Below are 24200 nucleotides of genomic sequence, written 5' to 3'. Positions count from 1 at the left end.
TGGATGAAGTGCTCAGGCATGGACCTCGAAATCTTAAAAGCTCGGTCTTAATCAAATTCCAGCTTATGGCACTTCAGGACACGGAAAACAGTTCCAAATGGCTGGTATTGTTCTATAAGAAGGGAGTGCCATTCGTCTCTGTAAGGAAGATTAGCATTGTGCGGTACCCATAAATAGTATTTCATTTTTGAACGGCGTTCCTGTGAATCATTTTTGATTGACTTACACGTGACCAATTATAGCTAGCATACAAAAATGTAGCTGACGTAATTCATGTAGCCTATATTGGTCAGAGCGCTTTAAACATCAATTTAGAAAAAAAAGTTTGCTCTTTGCCTTCTATATTATTAAGCAAAACAGGCAAAGACTTGGGAATTATGATAGACCGTGTTAGGACAAAAACACAGCATGAGGATAGACACTGACGATGGACAGGTTCTGTATTTTATATTCATCCGCCCGTGCATAAAGTCCCAGTAATTCCTCCGCTCATTCACCGAGTCCCAGTATATCATCCACTCATTCATCCAATCCCAGTCCGTTGATAATGCAGGGAACAGACATCTCTACATCTTTAATGGAAGTGGAGAAAGACAAATGCATGCAGTGGACTAATCACTGAGGAGAAAGTGCTGGTTTCAGCACATATGACAATACTGTGTTTACGAGTAGGGGTCTTTTACTTTCCAATTTTACAGCATTTTACACATACGTAAAAGCAGTGAACAATCTACTTCTACCCTGCCTCTATTTATTATTTTAAAATAAAAGGAATTCCAAAGATCTCAAGTCACTAATTGTGAAGACTGACTGCACAAGGCATTAATAGTGTGTTGACTGTGCTACTGAATGTAAACAGTCAATCCACACCGAGACACGAGCCTGCAGTCCTGGGCTAATGTTTCCAGGTGCGTGCATTGCTTGGGTGTATATGGGGGCCCTTGTGGCGCTAAAGACTTCAAGGCGCCCAAATGTGGGCACACGTTCATCCAGTAAATAAATATGGAGCTATACTACCTCAGCTCAATGTTATCCCAAACACGTCTAAATATAGCCAAAAATGTCCGAAAGATAAATACTGTAAACCCAGGGGCCCCGATTACTAGGAAGCTAATGAAGTTTATGGAAACGTGTTTAACTTCACTTCCCTCCATAGAGCACGAGATTCAGGGCATACATTTGCCATTCTTTGATTTTATATGATTATTTCTTATTTATTTTGGGATGTTACCTAGCGTTGTAAGCTGCATTGGCCTGTCAGACGATTGACATGTTGTGAGTGCAAGGACAGCCCGCTGTAATTCTCCACTTGCTTCTCTGGAAAGACTTCAGTCAAAAGCAACTTCAAACTTTTGTTTACCGAAGAATCGTGACATAAGGGTGATTTAGTTTTGCCTGGTGGAGCAGGTTGAAGGCCTTAAGCGCTGTGCTACAGTCATATCTGTCTGCATAATCTCTGCTAGACTAATGAGTGGTGGACATCAGAGAGCTCGGGTGGGAGTGTGGTGGGGTGTCGACTTCAGCAGTTTTGGTGCAGAAGGCCTTATGAACAATCACTACATTACGGAATTGGGAAGTAACTAAACTCGCTCTTTTTCTGGTAATTGCCTTAGTTATTCTTCTAGAATCACCAAGACGTGAATGCTGTTGAAGCCCGGTGCTCATCAGCATAAAAATAATTTAAAAATACATTAAAGCTGGCGCTGTGCTTAAAGTAAAAGCGGCGTCTATCAGTATGAAACAATGGAAGAAAGAGGGGCCCGACGGGGGGGAGGGAGGGAAAGTGAAAGCGCGCCAATGCGCCAGTTGTGCTGAAACGCCGCGATCCGTACGTGTGCACATCTCCTGTCCGTACGCGTGCACATCTCCTGTCCCCCTTGGGAAGAAAAATTGACGACTATAGATCTCGACAAGCGAGCAGCACATGCGCTGCGTCGCTAGGCGAGATTTAAAAATTAGGGCTACTGTTCCTAAAGAGAAAGAGGATATATCGGCAGGTTGTGCAGAACTCGGGCATATGCACGGTGGTAGTCAGCAGGACTGTTTCATGTTGCACTCACACATCCCAAAGGGATGTCATGCTTCATCATAGGGCTATTGCTCCTTGTTGGGCCGATGCTGCAATTCCCAACGGGTCTCCCGAAGGGTCACTTTGGCGGAGACCTTTTATTGGTATGCTGTGTGATAAATGCAAGGCAGAGTCTAGGTGGGGTGGTATCTCATGTGTGATGATGTGGGTTAAAACTGGTCAGGGAGGGCACCAAGTACTTATAATAACTGGACCGCCCTGTCAGATTAGAAACCTTCATAGGTAAATGCTACCAATAGGGTCAAAGTATCCCTGGTAGTTTGAAGAGAGCTCCATCTTTAGGGTCCAACTCTAGTCAGTCAACATGTTTTGTGCCCCAAGTGGTCAGGAGGCTCTGTGGCGCTTTGTCACGGCAGGAATAGTGAGTGAATCTTCCTACACCACAAATGTGTCAAACGTGGTGCCCTTTGAGTCGTACCTACTTTTTGATGTTGGCTTTCTAACCTCCAACTGGAGATAAAAGTACTCCCTAGGGTGTGGCAGAGGTACAGCGCTCAGTCGTCTAAAGGTTTCTGAAGACGATCTGGTTGTCGCACTTGCCCTCGTCCTCTGCTTCTGCCCTGACGAAGCGCCATGGATCCTCCTGATCCCTTGGGGCGGGGAACATGTTGACTGACTAGAGTTGGACCCTAAAGAGGGAACTCGCGTCAGACTACCAGGGTACTTTATGACCCCATTGGTATTATTTACCTATAAAGGTTTTTAATCTGACCGGGTGGTCCAGCTACTAAAAGTAGTTGGTGGCCTCCCTGACCAGTTTTAACCCACATCATCACACATGAGATACCACCCCACCTAGACTCTACCTTGCATTCATCATAAGGCATAACAATAAAAGATCTCTGCCAAAGTGACACTCCGGGGGACCCGTTGGGCACTGCAACGCCGACCCAAAGAGGAGCAATAGCCCTATGATAAAGCATGACATCCCTTTGGGATGTGTGAGGGCAACATGAAACAGTCCTGCTGACTACCACCGTGCATATGCCCGAGTCCTGCACAATCTGTCGATATCTCCTCTCTCTCTCCTTAGGAACAGTAATTCTAGTTAAAGATATATTCATTATATTTTTCCAGTACCGCTTTCAACACAGTTGTGTAACACTGAAAAGCAACAAGTTAGAAGCAGTACCTTCCACCTCTCAAGGAAGAGCTCATAATAGTGATCAATTCATCCTTTCTGCATGGAAGTACAACAGGCAATTTAAAGTAGGACACCATCTATACCAAAGGTGGAGTCTGTCAACCTGGAAATCCTGATCAACTGCCAGTCAATCTCCACTCTACCCTACCCCCAGCAACATCACAGAAAAGAGAGCTACAAGTGAGTTATAAAATACCTGAAACTAAGCTCCATCCTTCACGACCAGTAATCTGTGCTCAGGCCAACAAAAGGCATGGAGACCACGCAGGCTAATATCAGAGGAGAATACCATGCCATTTCATAATGTTTAAAAAATTCAATAATCTGGTTGGAGTTAATGGTTCCTCCTTGGAATGAATTTGTTTTTTCCCTCTCCTACCCCAATCAGCAAGTATGAACTGAGTTTCTCCCTAGAAGGAGTCATGCCAAATAGCCCCATGGGTTATCACCGTCATCTCTGACTCCACCATCTACATAATGCTGTCGGCGCAACCCGTGCTGCAGTGCCAATTGAACCTCCAAATGTATTCTGAACACACCCAAATCCGCGCTCAAAACCACTTTCAGAATAACATCTGTCTAGACCAATTATTTTCCTGGATAAAAGTCTGCATTACCAGAACAGTAACCAGACAAAAATGTTAATTTTGGAGAACAAGAGTCCATCTCACTGCCAATTGGGTGGACAGGCAAATTAGGAGCATCAAGCTTGAAAGCTCAGGAACAAGCAGACAGAACCTCAAAATGTGCCTAAACCTGTGCTGCCACTTGTAAGCCTGAATCAAAAAGCCTGACCATAAAAAAGAAGTCTTGAAAGCTCTCCACTGGCTCCCAGAAAATCCAAGAGTACAGCTCAAAGTCCTTTTGTGACACACACAAGGCCAACAATATGTGTGGGGATTACACACCCACTACATGTTCAACAGAAATATGTGACCAACAATGGAAAATCTTTATCAATAAACAGAGCCTTCAAATTGAGTAAACTTGTGGAACTCGCTTTACACACGACTTAGGACTGAAATAAATCAAAATAGGTTCAGGAAAGGCCTGAAAATAGATCTGTTTCATCATGCACTCAACTAGATTCCACACTTCCATGGCAGTGACTTCAGAATTTGAGAATGAGACCATCTAATAACCTACTAGACTTAATTACTCCATTTTAGAAAAAATAAAATAAAATAGAAAGTGTATAAAAATGTATTACAAAATTGTGGAAAAATTGCACGAGATACACAGAACATTTTTTAGCCATTGCTTTTTCAAATATACCCCTATCTGGATGATTGGCTGCTCAAAGCTGGATTGCCAAACGTGATGTTGTGCCATCTGTGTCAAAAGCATTCCTGCTGCTCGACCTGGGTTTTCAATCAATGAGCCCAAATCTCACCTGCGGCGCTACCAACAACTTCAGTTCATACATACTCTGCACTCCAAAGCTACCAAAATAATTCAGAGCATCCATTTCTCCATTCTTGATCTAACGAACCTCCTTCACCTTGCCAAACTCTCCCTCGCTTGCCTCAAGCCCCTGCTGTACCCCACCCCCCCTCTTATCACAGAGCTCCCCAAACACCCACTACCTCTATCCTTGAGGCACCTTCGCCCTCGTAAGCATCCTTGCCACCTATCGGAGGAGGAAACCCTAGCTCTCGTCCTCTTCTACAACTCTACTCTCGCCACACCAAATCCGCTAGACCTCACTGAAAAGGAAACCCTTTCCATCCTACAGGACTACAACGCAGCCCCAGTAACCCACTACCCATCAGACGCGAGTGCCAAACATCCAATCTGCACGGTCACTATCAACCCCTGCAGATCAGCTACCCTCCGTAACAGAAGGGTGATTAAAAGCAATCTAGTACCCATATACCTGTCCGCCCGACACTCCCGCCGACCCATCTCTGACTGGTCTCTTAATTAACTGCCGATCGGCAGTAAAGCACGCCGCCGATATTGCTGCTCTCATCTTGAATAAAAATCTCGACTTAGCAATTCTAATAGAATCATGGCTAAACGACTCCTCATCCCCATGCCTAAACCTCTTAGTCCCTCCCAACTATAACAATGCAAGGCTGGACATGCAACATAGCAAGAAAGGAGGTGGCATCGCCTGCATCTATCGCTCTAACCTTCTTGTCACAGAACTTCTGGCGGATACCATTGACTCTTGCGAATACCACCGACTCTTGCGACTACCTCGCCCTCTCCATTTGCAGTAACTCCACCCAACTGAGCAACCTGCACATTTTTTACCACCCCCCAGGCATGAATGACTCCATCACTGACCACCTCATGGAAATTCTCACAGCAAAGAATTCCTCCAATGCCAAAGCCATTTTCATTGGCGATTTGAACCTGCACTGGAACGATCCCAAGGATCCTCATGTCAATGCCATTAAAGACCTCCTGGCCGACCAAGCCCTGACCCAATCTTGCTCACTCCCAACTCACTCGAAAGGGGCCACTCTTGACTGGATCATCTCTAAGGAATCAACAGTCAAGCTCATCTCCATAGATCCCTGTGACTGGTCTGACCACCACGCTATTACTTTCCTACTACCTGGCACCCACAAGACAAGGGCACCGCAGCCGGTGATTCCTAAACGCTGGGTCAGAGACACCAAGAACCTGGATCACAAAGAACTGGAGGCTCGGTGCAAATCTGACCCCCCCCCCACCCCCCGCATATCACAACGGTCAGTGACCTCAACAATCACTACTCTGCGACTATATCGAACATTTTGGATGACCTAGCCCCTCTAAAACTAAAAAGAACCCAAGTCAAAGATAGAAACCCCTGGTTCACCGGATCCCTCAACAATGACAGGAGATCCCTCCGGCAATCCGAAATAATCTGGAGACAGCACCCCTCTGCCGCCCACCTAAAACTTCTCCACCAGGCCAGAAACACATACAATAGGAACATCCTCAACTCAAAAAAAGAATTCTTCAGATCAGAACTGGGGAACACCCAGAACAGACCCCGCAAACTCTTCGAACTGGTCAAACACCAATCCAACAAACTGACCAAAACATCGAAAGAAAACCCCAAGTCTCTAATATCATCCGAGGAATTCTCCTCGTTTTTTGCAGACAAAATCAAAGCCATAGGTAACGAACTTAGTTCCGCCTCATACTCTCTACCCCCCCCCCCGACCTGCATCCTCCTTCCATACCGCCCCAACAGGCTTCACCTAAGAATCAAGCACACTGGACCGACTTCACACTCTACGACGAAGACTCCGCCTCCAAAATTCTATCTACCTTAAACCCGAACAACCACTTCAACGACTCGCTCCCCTCTAACTGCCTAGCTGCCGCCGCTCAATCCACTATTCCTAGCTGGACTACAATAATTAACGCCTCTCTCCGGCAGGGATCGATTCCTGACTCTCTGAAAGCTGGCCAAGTCCTCCCCATATTGAAAAAGCCGTCGCTGAATCCAGCCTCCCCCGACAACTTCAGACCTATTTCCAACATCCCTCTCTTAGCTAAAGTGTTCGAGAAGTGTGTGCAACTGCAGCTAAGTCAACACATCAACAACTTCCACCTACTCGATGAATTCCAATCCGGATTCAGACCGGGACACAGCACTGAAACCACCATGCTCCACATCGTCGATGATTCCCTCCAAGCCCTTGACCAAGACAAAACTTGTCTCCTAATCCTCCCAGATCTATCCTCGGCTTCGACACGGTCAACCATGGAAAGTTACTCAAGCGCCTCCAACTCAGGATGGGATTAGATGGCTCTGTCCTAAAATGGTTTAGATCCTTCCTCCAAAACCGATCTCAGAGATTCCTAATCAACGGCAACCTTTCCGCTCCCTCTCCGGTCACGGTTGGAGTCCCTCAAGGATCAACGCTGTCCCCCACCCTCTTCAACCTGGAATTAGAACCGCTTGCCGAAGTCCTACGCACTGCAAATATCTCCTACCACATGTACGCTGACGACACTCAGATCTATATCAAAATCTCATCCCTCGAGGAGATTCTCTCCCTGAATGAGACCCTGAAGCTGACCGTTCAAGCCTCCAATCAACTCAAACTCAATGCAAAGAAAACAGAATTTCTTCTAATTTCCCCTCCTAAAACCGACCCTGAGATTCAGATATGGATTAAAGCCATCACAGCCTTAAATTGCCCACCGACCATCGTGGACTCTGCCAAATCACTGGGAACCCTGGACTGCAATTTGAATATGCGGAACCACATCAACTCGATGGGCAAATCAGCCAGATTCCACCTGAGCTACCTATGGAAACTGAAACCCTTCCTTGACGCTCCCGACCTAAAAATGGCAGTCCAAGCACTAATCATCTCTAGGCTGGAATATGGCTGTTCTACCCTCTCGGGTTTACCCAAGATCTCCCTGGCACCATTAAAAGCCTGCCTCAATGCGGCCGCCAGACTTCTTACCGGCACAAGGAAATTCTACCACATTTCTCCACACCTGAAAGCGCTGAACTGGCTACCTCTCGAGGCCAGAATACAGCTTAAGTTGGCATGCATCACACATAAGGCGCTACACTCAAACTCCCCTGCATATCTTGCACAGAAACTTGTGGTATCCGGAGGAATCAGAAACTCACGGTCCGCCAGAGACCTCCTACTCCAGCCGGCACGCTTTCGGAAAAAAAAAACTTATTATCGGGCTTTCGCTGGGGCCGCACCAAGAGTATGGAACTCTTCCACCCGCATCAGAAGATTCCCCTCTCTTGCACGCTTCAAAAAGGAGGCAAATTCCTTCCTTATGGGTAAATTCCTCGCTTAAACTTGACCTTCAACCGCCACAGAGACCCTGATCAACTCACGGCTTTTGCCTCCCTCTGATGACCTACTCACCCCACCATGTAACCTGGGACTTTGTCTTGAGTAACTGTAATGTAAACTGTACATTGTTATCCCTCCATCCCTTATGTACCCTGCAACCCGCCCCCTCCCTATTGATGGTATACTCTTATTATTTCATGCCTTTTGTACAACTCGATGACTCTGTAAAACGCTCCTATACCCTAACGGGTCAAGTTCACGCTCTATAAAACACAATAATAAAATAAAATAGGGTGGGTACTGAACACCACCGTTCTCTGTGCCATTCTTCCCTAGCAGGGAATCCGTGACATCCAGGAAATGGTCCCATCTTTCCAGCAAGGTTACTATTAGTTGCCACCAGAGGTGGTAACCGTAATCTTATTAGTGTCTCGCCCCTCCAACAAATCTGCTTACTCTGGCAGATAGAGCAACTTTGTTGCATGGTGTGTGGACAATATTGTGGATCCCTTGCGTGCTAATCTGTTTCAGAGCCTGCAATACGCTATTTCTCTTGCTCAGAAGGGTTGCATTAGAGGCACAGTCAAGGGTTATTTATCTGTTTTGCCTACATTCTTCTGCTTGCCAGACCAGCCATCACTTTTCAAGTCCTCCACTGGGATGCAGTTTATGAAGAGATTGACAAATATGTATCCCAAAACCCCCTTTGTTGTGACCCAGTGGGACCTTAATTTAGTCTTAACTTTTCTTATGGGGACTCCGTTTGAGCTGGAACATAGTTGTCCCTTAAAGATGCTGATGTTCAAAACTGTGATTTTAGTGGCTATCACCTCGGCCAGATGGGTGAGCGAGTAACAAGCGATCAGTTCCAACTCCCTTTTACCTCATTTCATCGAGTCAATTTGTGTTGCAAAGCAGGGCTGCGTTCCTGCCAAAAGTGGCACCTCCTTTCCACCTGGGTCAGTCCATCACCCTCCTAACCTTCTATCCCCCACCGCATCTCATGAAGGAGGAGGAGGAGGAGGAATGGCTTTATCAGATGACCAGCTCTTTGTTGATTGTTTAAGTGCTAAGAAGGGAAAAGCAGTACAGAAAAGAACCCTCTCAAGATTGATTATCCTATGCATCAAAACTTCCTATACCTTGGTCAAGAAAGACCCACCAGAAGGACTTAAGGCCTATTCCACCAGAGCCAAATCCACAACTTCTGCCCTTCCAAGGGGAGTTTCTATCACAAAGATTAGCAGTGGGCACTGCTGTCTGGATCCTGAAGTGGATAGTAATTGGCAATTTGCCAGTGCTGTTCTGCAGGATTTCCTTCTCTCACCATCCATCAACCCTCCTGCAAGGACAGGGTAGTGCTCTGTAATCTTTTCTACAGGTGAGGAGTTTGCAGGTAGGAGTATCCATTAAAAAAGGTTACTTACCTGCGTTAATGATCTTTCTGGTGAATACTCCATCTACCTTCAGATTCCTCACTGACACACCGCCCCCCATTTGATGAATGTTAATAAGTTTCCACTTTAAGGTTTTGGTACTACACTACTCTATTGATGTCAGTCCATCACTTGCTCGAAGGATGGGGAAAAATGGATGGAAACGGGGCAGTCGCTATGTGGCTTTGATGACATCACCAGATGCCACTTCCGGTGTGGACACGAAGCCAGCGCCCCCTACCCACAATATGAGAGCTTTGAAGTTTCCAGATCCAGTCTGATGCTTGGGACTGTTCTTTAGGTTAAGAACATGCAGGTGGATAGAATATCCACCAGAAAGATTGTTACAGCAAGTAAGTAACCTTTTCTTCTTTCCCAAACCAGAACTTGGTGGGGAAATGGAGTAGTACATAAGAAGCTGATACCTTATAGAATATTTCCATGGACAAATTAATAATGTTGGATTGATGCTTAATATGACAGCTTAAGAAAATCCTGAGAGTGGACCCAACCCTATAGCCAAAATCCAGATCTTGAAATGCCTACTCTGAAATGGACTGTGGTTGGATATACTCACTAGCAGCAAATAAAAAAAGCCTTACCTCCCAAGTGCAAACGACATTCAGAGCACCTCAAACAAAGTAACCATAATAAAACTGCAGAAAAGTGTAGTGCAGTGGCGGCCAATGAGAAAGAAGGATACAGATACTATTAGTCACAAGTTATTGCCAAGAATTTGGTGAATATCCCAGTGAAGTATACAAAGCATTTCTGATACCAGAGAAACTAACACCTGGCATACTCTCCATGTTTCCAAAAATACATAAACTTTCGACCATTGGCTGTCAAATCGTCTCCGAAGTCAAAACACTGACTTAACGTAAATCGCAGCATATCAAATCCATTGTAAAACCTATGATGCAACCCATGGTACCTTTGTACAGAACACAAAGTGGTTCTTCTGGAAAATCGAGATAAAAAGAGTACTACTAATTCTTCTTTGACTGGTCTCTATGGAGTTGCTCGATACATCAACATTTCACAGGATGATGGTATCCCTGCCCAGGGTACAACATACATCATGAGATTTAAACTAGCACTTAATTTGTTTAAGTAGAGACATGCTTTGCAAAAAAAGCAAACAGCCATTAGCACACTAAGACAACACAGTATGCAACCCACTGTTAGACGAACCTGTAGCAGAAATGTTCACAACCCTGAAACCACTGACCTTACTGTCGAGTACAAATCACATTTTCGTGATTGTCAGAAGAAGAGTCTTTTTTGTTTTGCCCTGTGAAATATTTGCTAGGTTGATATAATGGATGCCACGTGATAAAAAGCTTGTGATAAAGTGGAGTAAACCGTGTTAAGCTAAGCACCATTAATCAGATTTCTCACTGCTTCAATTTCACCCAAAAATATTTATTAACAACCATTGATACATCATATCTGCTGAAAGAAAGTGTATCTTGAAAAACTCTGTATGCAAGAATTCCACAGCCAGGAAAAAAAGCCTGGCTATGACAAACTATGTACACAGGGCAGTAATGTAATACTATAACTATGATTGTTGATCTCTACTGTTTGTACCATGACGGAATTTTGTGAATTTGTTAAAAGCAGGGTTTGCATCCACACAATCCTTTCATAAACCTGGCCCACAGTTATTCATTGGATGAAGACTGAAAACACACTTACCATGTTTTTTTATTCATATTAAGTTCCATTATCATTTGCCTGTAAATACTTAAAACGGCCTTGCATGCCTCAACCTGCTCCTCTACAAGCACAGGAAGCTCAGCACATGGCTCCAGAAGAAAGACATTAGCCGAATTGGTCAGAAAAACCTTGAAAAGAAGAGAAAGTATTGTTAACAGAAACAAATATAATAAAGAATCCAATACAAAAAAGTCACCAAGCTTCAACTGATAAGTTTTAGAAGAAAAGGTCCCGCTAAAGGTACTCTACTGGCAAATTATTGAGGGTGCACTTCATCGGAGAATTTTGGGAAAAAAGAGCCAAAAAAGTCTCAGTATATTCTACTGCTATTCGCAAATAAAGCATGTTTTGCGGTAACAAGGAACACGCAAGGACAGCTTGTGATCAATTTTAAATTTCATGCCAGCTTCTAATATCCTCTTTAAATTATCACATTTTACTGTTGTAATAGTTTGCTGTATGCAGATGGTCACTAAACATCATTCCAAGAAAAATGTTAGTCATGTAGGTTGCTGGAAACTCAAATCTGCGCTGGACAGTGAGTCTCTAAGGCACTAATATTTTAGTCCATAGGGTGAACAAAGTGTTCCTTGCGACCAACCTTAATTCTCTGCAAGCATGCAAAATCGTACCCAACCTGGAGAACGTAACCCAAGATGGATGGAACCAACATGGTCTTCTACCTCAGCACTGATGTGTTCTACATTATTCTCAAACCTAAGGTTTGTTTTTATAAATAGCTATTAAGCAATGCACACCACTACTCTATATATAAAAGACAACCTCAGATTATGAATAGATATTCATTAATTAAGGGGACATATTTTTTCAAAAAATATATATTTTTATTGCTTTAATCAAGAAACAAATTAAATCGACATAGCATAAATGACCATCGGCAAGAAGTGCAGTTATAGTGTGAGAGCACAGTGGTGATAATAGCAAAGTAATATACACTACACAAATAATGACAGTTTATCCCTTGGACTGGTTCAGGGGGATAGCGGTTCCTCCTCTGAGGAATGTTCCCGGGCCATACAGATCCCTCCCCTATATGCGTTCCACCCAGACCACACTGCGGACCACTTTTTGGGGCATCCTCGTGCTATGTACACCGTCTTTTCTCTGAACATGCACCAGTCCAGACTTCTCTTCCAGGAGGCCAAGGTAGGCGGAGCCACCGCTCCCCACTGCTGGGCTATATCTCGTTTGGCGACCATAGTACCCAATGTAGCCCAGGTCCTCTCCATAGTTGTTAAATCAGTGGGCCCCCACATGTTCAAGAGGCATCGCTTAGCCTCCGGACGAATGGTCTTATGTAGTACCTCTTCCATGACCTCATGTATCTCCCGCCAATACTGTTGTATCTGGTCGCATTCCCAAATTATGTGAATGAAGGTACCAGTGTGCCCACAGCGGCGCCTGCAATCGCCCCCGTCACCCCTCCCCATATGAACTAGCTGTGGCCCAGTGATTTATGTGCGGTGGAGTATCTTGAGCTGGACCAGTCGCAGACGTGCCGGGATGACGACCTCCCTAGGTGAGGCAACCGCCTCCCGCCACTCCTCGTCATCAAATTCTAAGCCATCCATCTCCCAACACTCAAGCAGACGCCTGAGAGGATCTGGGGTATTGTTAATCAATTTCTTGTATGTGAGGGAGATCGCTTTTTGAGGAAGCTAGCCGTCCAGTAAACGATCCTCTAGTGGTGATGATTCTGGGTGGGTTGTGCCTGTCTGTAGGGCAGTGGTTATGGCATGCCTAATCTGTGTGTATCAGAATAATTCCGTAGTGGAAAGTTCATACTGTTGTTGGAGTGTGGCAAAGGGGACCACAGCGCCCTTAATCCAGAGATCACCCAGACGAGATATGCCGATCAAGTCCCACTTGTCAAAACCCTTCGTGGACCAGAGGCTACCCAACAATTCCGAGTCCCACAGTGGCGTAGCCAGTGTGAGCTTCCGGTCCCAACCTAGGCTCTTATTAACGGAATGCCAAATTGCCACAGAGTGTTTGGTGGGGCCCGTGAGAGAGAGTCCCCAAGAGTTGGAGTATAGGGATCTGATAAAATTCCCCCTGGGCAGTAGCCACCTGTCCATCATAAACGCAGGGTTGTCTGGTTGGCGGTACATGCACTGATTGATAGGCGCTAGGTGGGACGCCCAATAATACTTACTAATGTCCGGGAGACTAATGCCTCCGTCGTACCAGTTAAGGACCAGTTTGTGAAGCGCTATCCTTGGCCTCCCCTCCCATAACAGTTCTCTTTGCAACCCCTCTATTTCCCTGAAGTATCGTGCCGGGGCTGGATCTGGATAATTTTGTAGGGCGTAGAGTAGTCGGGCAGCGACATTTTGAATAGTGCTGCTCTGCCCAAAAGCGAGAGCGGTAAGGCCTTCCAACAGGACACGTCCCTCCTGAGGTGCTGCAGGGGCGGGGCACGGTTAAGTTTATACCCGAGTTTAGAGTCTGCGGTAACAAAGACACCAAGGTAGCGGAAGCCATCCCTCACTGTCTGCATTGGGCAGTTTTTCGGCAAGGGGGGTGTAGCGCCTCCCAGTACATATTAAGGGGACATTTATTTATTTAGGAGTTTGTGTAGCTATTAGATTACTTTAGAGCATACGCACTGGCTATACAGGCTCCAACAAAATGATGTCTAGGAGGTGCAATGGCATCTGATCAGATGCTGATAACCGAATTCGAAATTAGTCTGTTGTGATTATGAAAGTATTCTAGCATTTTAAAACCTGCTTATTATAAACACACAACAGCAACATCTTTTACTCCTAAAATATACACTGGAACATGCCTTTTGATCCTTTGATTAAAACAGAAACATAGCACAAGATCCGAAATAACATAGGCTCAAAAATAATGAATACATGTGGCAGGGCTTGAGGAAAAATGGCCCATATAACTTCATGAAGGCTCAATCAACTAGCTAGTAAGGAATAAACATGGGGGATTGATTGTATATATAGTAACCTGCACCAGGTTTTGGCTCAGTCTCTGGACCACCGAGTCCGTCAAGAACTGAGAAGCTGGGGGGAGGAGCCAAGATGGCGACCGGAGCAGACGCTTGAGCGCCCGGCTCCGTCGGTCCGTGGCCTCGGACTACTATCCTGATGCCCATCCTCGCCGATTTTCGAGGTGCACCGTGTGCGAAGACGCGCTGACCGCGCTGCTGCTTTCCCGGAGTATCAACCCGCCCGGATGCCCGAGTTCTGGGTGCTTTTGTCCTCGGCACTGAAACCCTGCGCCCTTACGGCCTTTGCCGGCCTCCTGGAAGCTCCGCAGTTACCGGACCAGCTAGCGCTAACCTGAGCCCCGCGGTCCCGATCTCGCCTCGCACCATGGATCGTTGCCGGATGAGCCCGGGGAGAGACGGCCGGACACCTTCTGCACCCTGTGCCTGACGGGCTGGAGCTGTGGGGTGGGCCCCGGTGCGGTGAGTCTCCTGCCCCGCTCTGAGGACCGAGCTGTGGGGGGCTGCTGCCCCCTTTGCCTATTGCCTAGCCGGCGGCGAGGGGGACCGGCGAGAAGATAAGCGACTGTCGGCCTTTCCTGTTGCGGCGTAGACCTGAGGGGAATTGACCCCTTGCCACGACCCCCTCCCCCTGGCCATTGCACCGTATAGCGGCAAAACATGGCGTTGAGTGCCTGCTCGCGGCTGGGGGGTGATACTCCGGTCTCGCCCGCTGCCCACTTCGCCCTCCCTCTTCCGGACACCAACTCCACAGTGCCGTCCCGGATTGCTGCCGATGTTGGGGCCCAGCTTCCGCTGACATGCGGCTCCGTTCTGGCTGTCCTGCGGGACTTTCAACTACAGATGTGCGCTGGCCTGCAGGCGCTGAGTGAGAGGTTTGACCCCATACTGTCGGCTGCGGGCCGTGAGCGCGCTGTTTGTCATCCACAGGGCGTGGGTCCTCCGGTGCTCTTGTCCTCTTGCGGGGACGCAGCGGCGGTGTATGATTGTGCTACACTGGTGCCTTCATCTAGCGCTCCCGGCGCCCAGGGTCCACCGCTCTCCACCTCAACGGCTGATACTTTGTCCCCCTGGTCATGGCTGCCTGCTTCATTGTTCCCTGCCTCACCGCGTCCGCGAGGCTATCCTGCTGAGCGATACCTAACGGCTTCGAGGGACCGTCCGCGGTGGCCCACTGCTGCCTTTTTGTGGAACTCCTGTACCTTACTTGCCAGGTTTGGATTTTATGTGGTGCAACGAGGGACCTCAATCGATGGTCGGCGGCCATTTCGTGATCCTACTTCACCATCCTCTCACAAGCGGCCATCTTGTCTTTGTCTGCTCGGGACACGGGGCCTTCACGCAGGAGCTGGTTTAATCCCAAGCCCGCGATCGGGCCAGGGCTAGACTGACTTCTATCGCTATGGTTTATGGACGGGCTGGCCTGGGACTGGGACTGTATGTATGTTTTGCGCGCACTCGTCGCGACTTGTATCCCTTGCTTAAACTGTGGTGCCATGGTATCTTTGCATGCCGTTTTTTGGCGTAGAGGGCTCTCAGTGTGTGGGGGCCATAACTGGCTGATGGTTCGGGGCGCTCTGGTGTCCAGTGGGCTCCTCCCCACCTTCTTTTTTGTTTTCTTCCCTTCTTTACTCTGTTCCTACTTTCTCTCTTCTCTATATTTCGGGTTCATTGGGCGACAGGCACTATGCTGGGGGGGGGGTAGGCCGTAGCCTCCGCATTGGTGTAGGGTGGGGAGGTAATACTCTGTTCTCAATTAGTTCTATGGGCCTTTCTTCTTTTATGTCTCTGTGCTCTACTTTCTTCGATTCGGGGTCCGGGTGTGGGGTGGATCGAGTGGGGGCGGCTCTGGAGGGGCGCGTACTTGCTCATGTGACTATCCTGATATATCTCTGCACCGCCTCACTGATTGAGATTTTACTCCCATTGTTGTTCTTACTGATGTTGCTGCTCGCCCGTGTGGTGAAGCTATCTTGCGGACTCGAATCTACTTTGCTCTTATCCTTCATTGACTTTTTTCTCTGGTAAAATTATCAAAAAACTTAAAATTAACCTTCACCTCTCCTTCCCCGGGTTTCAAAGATATCTCCAGTATGTGACTCATAACCTGTTGTTAATCCTGACCGCTGATGCACGGGGGCTGTAATGTGGGTATCAGTGCTTCACTGTATCGTGGCCGGCCTGACGGTTGTAGGCCCGTATTTGTTCTTTTAAGATGCACGAATAAAGGTTTTTAAAAAAAAAAAAAAAAAAAAAAAAGAACTGAGAAGCTGGGTTGAATATACGGCAGGGGTCGATTAAAAAGGGCCCATGTAACTTCAAGAAGGTGCAATCAACTAAGAAGAAATAAACATGGAGGAGTTAACAGTATTATAAATCTTGGATCATAACACTTGTTAGCTCGAAATTCGCTGTAACTCTCAAAGACTTCAAGAATAACTAGCTGACAAGATGATAATTAAAAACTCAGAACTAGAAATACGGTCATAAAAAGACAAATACCTCGCAGGGACTGGAAGGGTTGAATATAATCTTTGAATATAGGCTCTCCTGAGGGCTTACCATCATTTTCCAATTTTTCCCTAAACTAATCAAGTAAAAACGACCATGTCTTCTCGATCTCTTGCCAATTCTGATGGAAAAGAAACTACTTTTGATACTCCGCTACAATCCAATAACTCTAGGTCATTCAGTGCTGACACGGTTGATGCACCATCAATAGAACTGTTGGCAATGTGATATCCACATGTGGAAGTTCCGCACAAAGAAACAACAGAATATCTCAGATTATCATCCCGTAGGAATTTACTTTGTTGGGCAATGATTGCCAAGCCCCCTCAATAATGAAAAAATAAATGAAAGAAACATTAGAACTTTTTCGACAGAATCTAAAGTAAATCAACTTTCCACACTTGGAGGATCCATCCAATACACCAGTTTCCCAATGAATGGCTGTTCCTATTTATCTGGCTACTATGTTCAAGTGTCAGAGGCTTTTCATGTGTTGCAGGCATATTAGATTCTATTTTAAAACTGCTGGAAAAAATCAGTTCTTAACTCAGATCATACAACTGGAGATATTATCCAGCATACTGCTGACCCTCAAGTGCCATCTTGATGCTACAAGTCAAATTAAGGATCAAAGCAGCACAATGGCTCCTGAATTGAAATATTTGATTAGGGGGTGCAGAGGTTGAGGAATCAGCACACATTATTGAAAATGGTCTAAATAAAAAGAATATGGTGATTCAAGTGGGAGATTCAATACTGGGAAAAAGAGCAAGAGAGAAAAAAATGTGTTGTGAAAAAATTAATTCTTCATGTAAACATTTAACAGAACAAATGTAAAAAAATAGACATATCAGTTACTTCTAAATCTGATCCATCTAATGATTCTGGAGCTTTTCTTCCTTGCTAGCGGATGTTGTGAACTCTTAAGGAAAATGGTTTCGATATATTACCAGCACAAACATTAGCAAAATACTTAATAGACAGATAGAAAATAAATGGTGGTGCTGAAATATTTTATACAGAATTCAGAACACCACAAGACCATTCACTTGCTTACAGAATGCCGATCGTTGAATAATTATTCAGATTAAACAAGAGGACAATTTGCTAAACCTTACAGGAAACAGCAATAATAGATTATAACTGTAATTATCAAATCATCCCATATTCCAGTAAAACTCTACAGTGTATAAGGATTGATCTTCCAAGGAACAAACATGTCCAGGTAAATGTATTATTTCTATTTAACCTATATATCCTGCCAGCTAAACAAAACAATCCAATATTTAATATCCATTTACAATACAATGAATAAAATAATGAAGCTAGAAAAAACTACATGGGTAGTCTATATGTAGACTTTTAAGCTAAGGTTTCAAATAGGTCTCTAACGGCATATATGAATCTCTATTTCCAGATAATTATAAAGTTAATAAACAGAGAAAACTATTCGAACAGCTGGGATCTCTAGGTGTATAATTATAAATGAAAGAGTAGACCCAGATCTACTGGTCTATTTGACTAGACAAGACTTTTCGGGCACTTCTATATTTGAATATATTATTCTAACTAATGTTTCATTTAATCTGATTTCCAAAGTAAATGTTACAAATACAATACATAGTGAACACGTCATACTCCAAGCTGCACTATAATTACTGTGACAAACTATGATAGGCTGGTCCCTGGAAACTGGTTCTGACCAAGCGGATATCCAATTAAATAGCAGTCGACTACATTGGAGCCCGAATAATAAAATTATTGAATTAAATAGTATCACTATATCTAGATTTACCAGAGGTTCCCAGTAGTGACCCTTTTGATGTATTTCAGTATCATATAAAACAATCTCTTAAAACAGATAAAGGACAATGGGAAACTACATTCAAGAACAAAGAAGGCTATGAAGGATTTGATGGGCTTAAACATATCAGCTGAAATAAATACCCTTATTTGGAATCAGTTTCAACATTACACTGCAAAACGAATGGAGAAAATCAAGATGCTCAGGACAAACCAAAATAGAAATTACATTCTAGAAAGGAAAAGAGAGTTTGATTTAAACTGGCAGGATATCCATTGAGTAGCAGAAGAGAAAAATTCAAGGCATTTTTGGCTGCTTGTAACAATATATTTTGGGTCTATTTAGCAAGACCTCTGTAGAATCTATCCCCACAGGTTTGGGCTGGCTACATTTCTAAACTGTACAGGATTACCATTAGCAATTCTGAACCAGCAGGTAGCTTTTATGCCCTTTGGCAGGTCACAGAATTTCGCTCCTCCAAAAAGTTGCCAAATTATTAGTTATATAAATAGAGCATGACACTTAGCAGCGATGGCCCCTGATAAAATCTTGGTAACTTTATTACAGAGAGATAAAGATTTATGGGCTAAATTCCATGCTGCAATATTTTTTCATTGCTATGAAAATGGTACAATCCTGAGTTCATGGACAGGCAGCATCATGAGGCCTCTATATAGAAACGACTGCAGAAATAGTCCTGGCAGCTATAGACAAATTGCCATTTTCGACACAATGTTTTTTTTCGCAAGGACCGTATTGGAGCATTTGCAGTTTGGGGCCCATAATAAAAATGTCATCTCCCTTGAGCAATCAGGTTTTGTACCTAATCATTCAGTTAAAGATAATACTGTTGTGGTTCTGACTATTATACACACATATGTAGTTGTAGGAGTCACACTAAATATGCAGCTTCTATTGACTTCTCCACAGCTTTTAATAGAGTGAACACAATAACACTACCAGGCACCTCATCCAACAAGCCCCGATTAAGTAAGTCTGAAGTGGTCCATATCTTATGGGCCCAAACCTCTTCTTTGTTTCCAGCCAACTTTCAAGACAGACAAGGGACCCTGGTGATCACGAGACAACCCCGCCTATGAATGCTATGGCCCCTTTAAATCCTCGCCGTTCCCGGATCCGCTGACGAAGGATGTAAACGCAAGTCCCAACCCCGGCACGCAACCAGAGCGTTAAGGGAGACAGGCGCGAGAAGGAGGAGAAGAATCAGGAGGAACGATAGAGAAGAATCAGGAAAAGAACGGCAAAGAAAACAAAATACCCGGTCCCTGCAGAGAAAGTGCAAGCGGGAGGAGTCACCGGAGGAGAAGACCCGGAACGGACTCTGAGGAGCACAGATACTGGACCAGAGACGGTCGGAAGGACGCCAGGAGACCAACGCTCTCACCTAGCACCCAGTCACATTCCAGGAGGAGTGTGGCTTGCACAGGTGCGTGACCAGTCTGGGGAGGAGGTGGGAGGCAGGTAGGGGAAGGGACTTGGTCCTTCAAAGGGGGGGGCATAAGTAATGAAAGACGTGCGAGGCACACACGGTGTTCTGTTGTCTTCTCGGAATGTATTACTTGTGTTACCACTGGTGAAGGCACTATCCTTTCCCTTATCTGCTTGACCAGTTGTGGTGTTCATCCTGCACTCCCTTTCCCTGGCCAGGTCGAACGTGGAAATAACGCTGACCTGTGTTCCTTTTGTTCTTTATCTTCCTCCCTTGCTCTCGCCTGGATCAAGAAAATACGCCTGAGGAAGCTGAATCCCCAACAGAAGAAGGAAAGAGAGGAAGACAAATGCTTTATTTGTTCCTGGTTTTAATTTTGAAAAAACCCCAAAAGGAATACATATAACAGGATTCAACTCCTTACTTCCCGCGATACATTAAACACTATGACAAAAATTGTTGGCACTAGATATACCAACAAACTTAATGAGATTGACTGTCTCTTTACATTTATAGAGATGGTGCTAAATATTGTTGTGGGAAAACAAACTTCTATTACCATCAATCAAAACACACAACGTTAGCTCCCCTATTGTTCTCCTTGTATCTAAACAACTTACCATTGCAGTTTATGAATTTGAAAAAATGTCCACAAAAAATAGGGTCCAGCTCATTACATTTCTTATCTAATCTGAGGATGTAGTTTTTTTTTCTTTAACTCCGATAAGCCTTCAGCATAACTTGACAGATGAATCATTATACCCAATTTATTTTTTAAAAGATGAATATTTCTAAAGCCAAGATCTTAACCTTTTGAAGGAAGATAAAGTAAATTGTATATTAGAACCTTGGGGCAAGAAAAACATGATGCAGTAAAAGCCTACAGATGTCTGGATAGAACTTTTACAAGTGATGCAAGTAATAAACAACACTTTATCCAACTCGGGAGTAATAAGGCTTTGGTCCATGACGGTTCCTTGCAATATTTGTACAAGTCACTTGGAAAAAGATATTTTAATCAATTTCTAAATAATTACAGAATACAAATACCTACCATCCTAAGATATGCATTAAAATATACCCCAAATGATAATTGGCATTTCCTAAATGCCTATAAGGGGAAGATTTACAAACATTTTGCACACTAAACCCAGCAATCCGATTTCCAAATACTGGGATTAGTGCTTGGATTATCCAGCACATATGTTCAAGTACTTACTAACGTAATTTGATTGCGACACTGTGAATGCATGCCCTGGAGTACATCTGAGCACATTTTTATATGAAAATGTATTAAGTAACCCCTGTCAGCAAAGAGCCTTTATTTCAAATTTACAATTTGCAATAGACCAGTTTGGGTGTTCAATTCAGTTCCTTCAAATGTGGACCCCAAGACATCCATGACTATTTCTAAAACCTCAAACTACAAAATTGAGTTAGAATATTGATGTAGAACATTGTGCAAAGCTAAAAATGTACACAACATTTCCTGCTATTGTACCACCCAGTCAGGTCCATCAGTAACTTTCCTTCTTGTTGAACACAAAATGAGGCGACTAATAACGATAACGGAAATTGGATCTTTGCCTCTTAAGTCATCGATGGGCAGGACAAACTTGTGACTCCTTTAATTATGATCTCTGTCAGAGAGGACGCCAACACCTGTTTCATTTTTTGTAATTATGTTCAGCTTTATCAGACATTCGAAGACAATATCTAGGTCCATTACTTCGTAAATAAAAGATAAACGTGCATAATGAATTAATTTATACTGAATCATGCCACAAATGAGCAAATATGCTACAGTATAATTAATTTCAAATTTCTTGAAAATATTTTGAATATAATTACATTTTGGCACTAATGGTCTGATAAAAGGTGTTATCTGTTCATTTTTGTTTGTGCATCATCATATTATAATGCTGACCTCAGTCGAGGTTTAAATCAATTTATTAATAAACTCGATACATACGTATACAAAAGGTTCACAATTACATCTGTACTGTCTGTAGATTATATTTTACACAACCACAGAGAAGGCAACTACAGTGACAACACCACTCTGTCTCCACAGAATAGTATTAATTAATTAGAAAAAATTGACGAGAAAACAAATCCTATTGACACTTCAAAGACTATTATATTATGGTTCAAATGAGTGTTTCAGAGAATACACCAGCACAAAGCTTCCACAGGGAATTCCCACAACTGTCTTTAGAAATATTGACATGCTGATCAACAAATTTAAAAAAAGGCGTTTTGCTCTATCAAAAAGAGTTTAGAGGGATAAGGATATGACTATCAGACATTATTCTTAGCCATCAAGGGAATCTGATGGCAATTAGGTTGAAAATTGACAGACTTAATTAATCCACAAACACCAACACATCCAACTCTATCCTTTCTCTATAATTATACAGGATATGGAGGATGCATTATCCATGGCTGATAATAAATACAAAAAATCCAAGTCAAATTTATTATGACATGCAGTTTCTGGTAAAACAATTACTGAAATCAATAGCTACCATCTGAATGTTGGGAAGCAGGATTAAACTGGCATGTTTTTCAATAAACACTTTCACAATGACCAGTTCCATTGTTCGCTCTGCTTTCGATAAAGTGCAAACTCCCTGTTCAATCCAGTGGTTGTGGTGCGGAGGCATTTCAAGAGGTTTGCATAGCTTTCACCAGTGCTCGCCTTCTTGGGTGCTGAGATTCTTGCCTTACAGTTGGAGGCGTGACCATCACCTAATCAGTGGGTGCATGCTGGTACTGCTGTGCTGCATCCGGAGTAGGCACCTGCGGCTGGAGCAGGGGTAGGACAGTGCATGCTAGTGACGGCCAAAACTGGTGGCTTCTTTCAATTTGGCAGAAAGAAAGGGGTATAGCAATCAATCATAAAAAAAAGGAGACGAAGAGCGCACAAAGGTCCAGCATACGTGCTCCGAGGTAAAGATAATCAACTTGGGATATGCAGTTCCTGGGGTACAAACCAAACAGTCATCAGGAAAACAGCCCAATCTCATAAGGAAACTGTGTTGACTCTGACCCAGGTCCTTTTCCCATTTAAGGAACTTAATTTTGAAGCCCTATTAAAGGAGAAGAGTTATTTTCATCTGCTCCATCTTAACGCAGTGGAATACTATTTTTCAACAGGTTTATCACCACTTATATGAATCACCTATCAGCCTTTCAAAAATCTTGCAACCATTTTGGATGTCCTGCTGCCGTGTCCTGCTCATTAGAGTTATCCAGTAACACTTTTTATTTTGTTCATCAGTGCTCTTTGAATGCGATGGAGTTCTTTCTCATTAACAATTTTTGCCAGGAGATTTTGTCTTCCTTCATACTGCTAAAATTGTCAAAAGTCACAAGGGGCTACTGCAAGGAGTCGCCCTTACATTGGGCAAGCTATACCACAAAAGTTTAAGCATCTTTGATGCTCTACCCTTGAAAGCTTGAGACCCCAACATACTCTAAACACTAGAATCATACTCTGTCAGCTCGGGTATCAACTTTAGTGTCTACGTGTTCCTTTTATTTGGGCAGCCTATGAACGCTTATATCATACCTTAACAAAACTTGAAAAAGATGGGTGTCAGCAAGTATAGGTTCTAGGCTGGATTATGTCATTCAGTTTATTTTGGGCTTCTTGATTATTTGCCAACTTGTATCCAGATCCCTCGGAATCTAGAGGAGAGGCAGATTCTGGGTGCTAATCAATATTGCAACACAAAAGGATGATGGACGGAATCCTGAACAATGTCAAACATTCACCACCAGTCACAGATCTGGGTTAAATCTATTGTTTTTTTTTTACTCACCATGACACCTCAGTTTGGGCCCAACCATTTGCAAATCGGTCTTGGGCACAGTCCAGCCCGAATGTTCAAGACTGATTTAGTGAAGCACAAGTTACTTACCTTCGGTAACGATGTATCTGGTAGAGACAATTCTAGCCGCAGATTCCTTAACGTAGAATTATCCCCAGGCATGAGACTGGACCCGGAAAGCTTTCGTTGCCCCAGCATCTCTGCGCGCCGGGGGGCGGTACCACGTGACTCTGCCCTGACATTGTCCGCAGGCGTGATGTCAGAGCGGTCACATAAGCCCCACCCCGGCACGCTGACATTAGTTTTCTGCGGAGAACTTTTCCGCGCCACAACGCGGAGCCATCACAAACAAAAACATGTGGAGAATATGGGAACAGTGGGCGAAAAACCAGTGAAACAGAAAAGAGAGAAATAAAAGGGGAGGAACAGCCCCAGTTGGAA

The 24200-nt window shown here is 44.2% G+C and overlaps 1 protein-coding gene across 7 annotated transcripts in view; it reads right to left on the bottom strand.

The window, feature by feature from the left end:
• RALGAPA2 (Ral GTPase activating protein catalytic subunit alpha 2) overlaps window positions 1-24200 on the bottom strand; it is a 1855355-nt gene that overhangs the window by 1215607 nt on the left and 615548 nt on the right. For all 7 annotated transcript variants that reach the window (XM_085612413.1, XM_085612412.1, XM_085612410.1 and 4 more), the window contains exon 13: window positions 11149-11297. In XM_085612413.1, the coding sequence (XP_085468539.1) occupies window positions 11149-11297 (149 nt within the window). The remainder of the gene's footprint in view (window positions 1-11148; window positions 11298-24200) is intronic.

Source organism: Triturus cristatus, chromosome 6 (assembly GCF_964204655.1).
Source record: "Triturus cristatus chromosome 6, aTriCri1.1, whole genome shotgun sequence".
Classification (NCBI taxonomy): Eukaryota; Metazoa; Chordata; class Amphibia; order Caudata; family Salamandridae; genus Triturus; species Triturus cristatus.
This window is presented reverse-complemented; position numbering and strand designations above follow the sequence as displayed.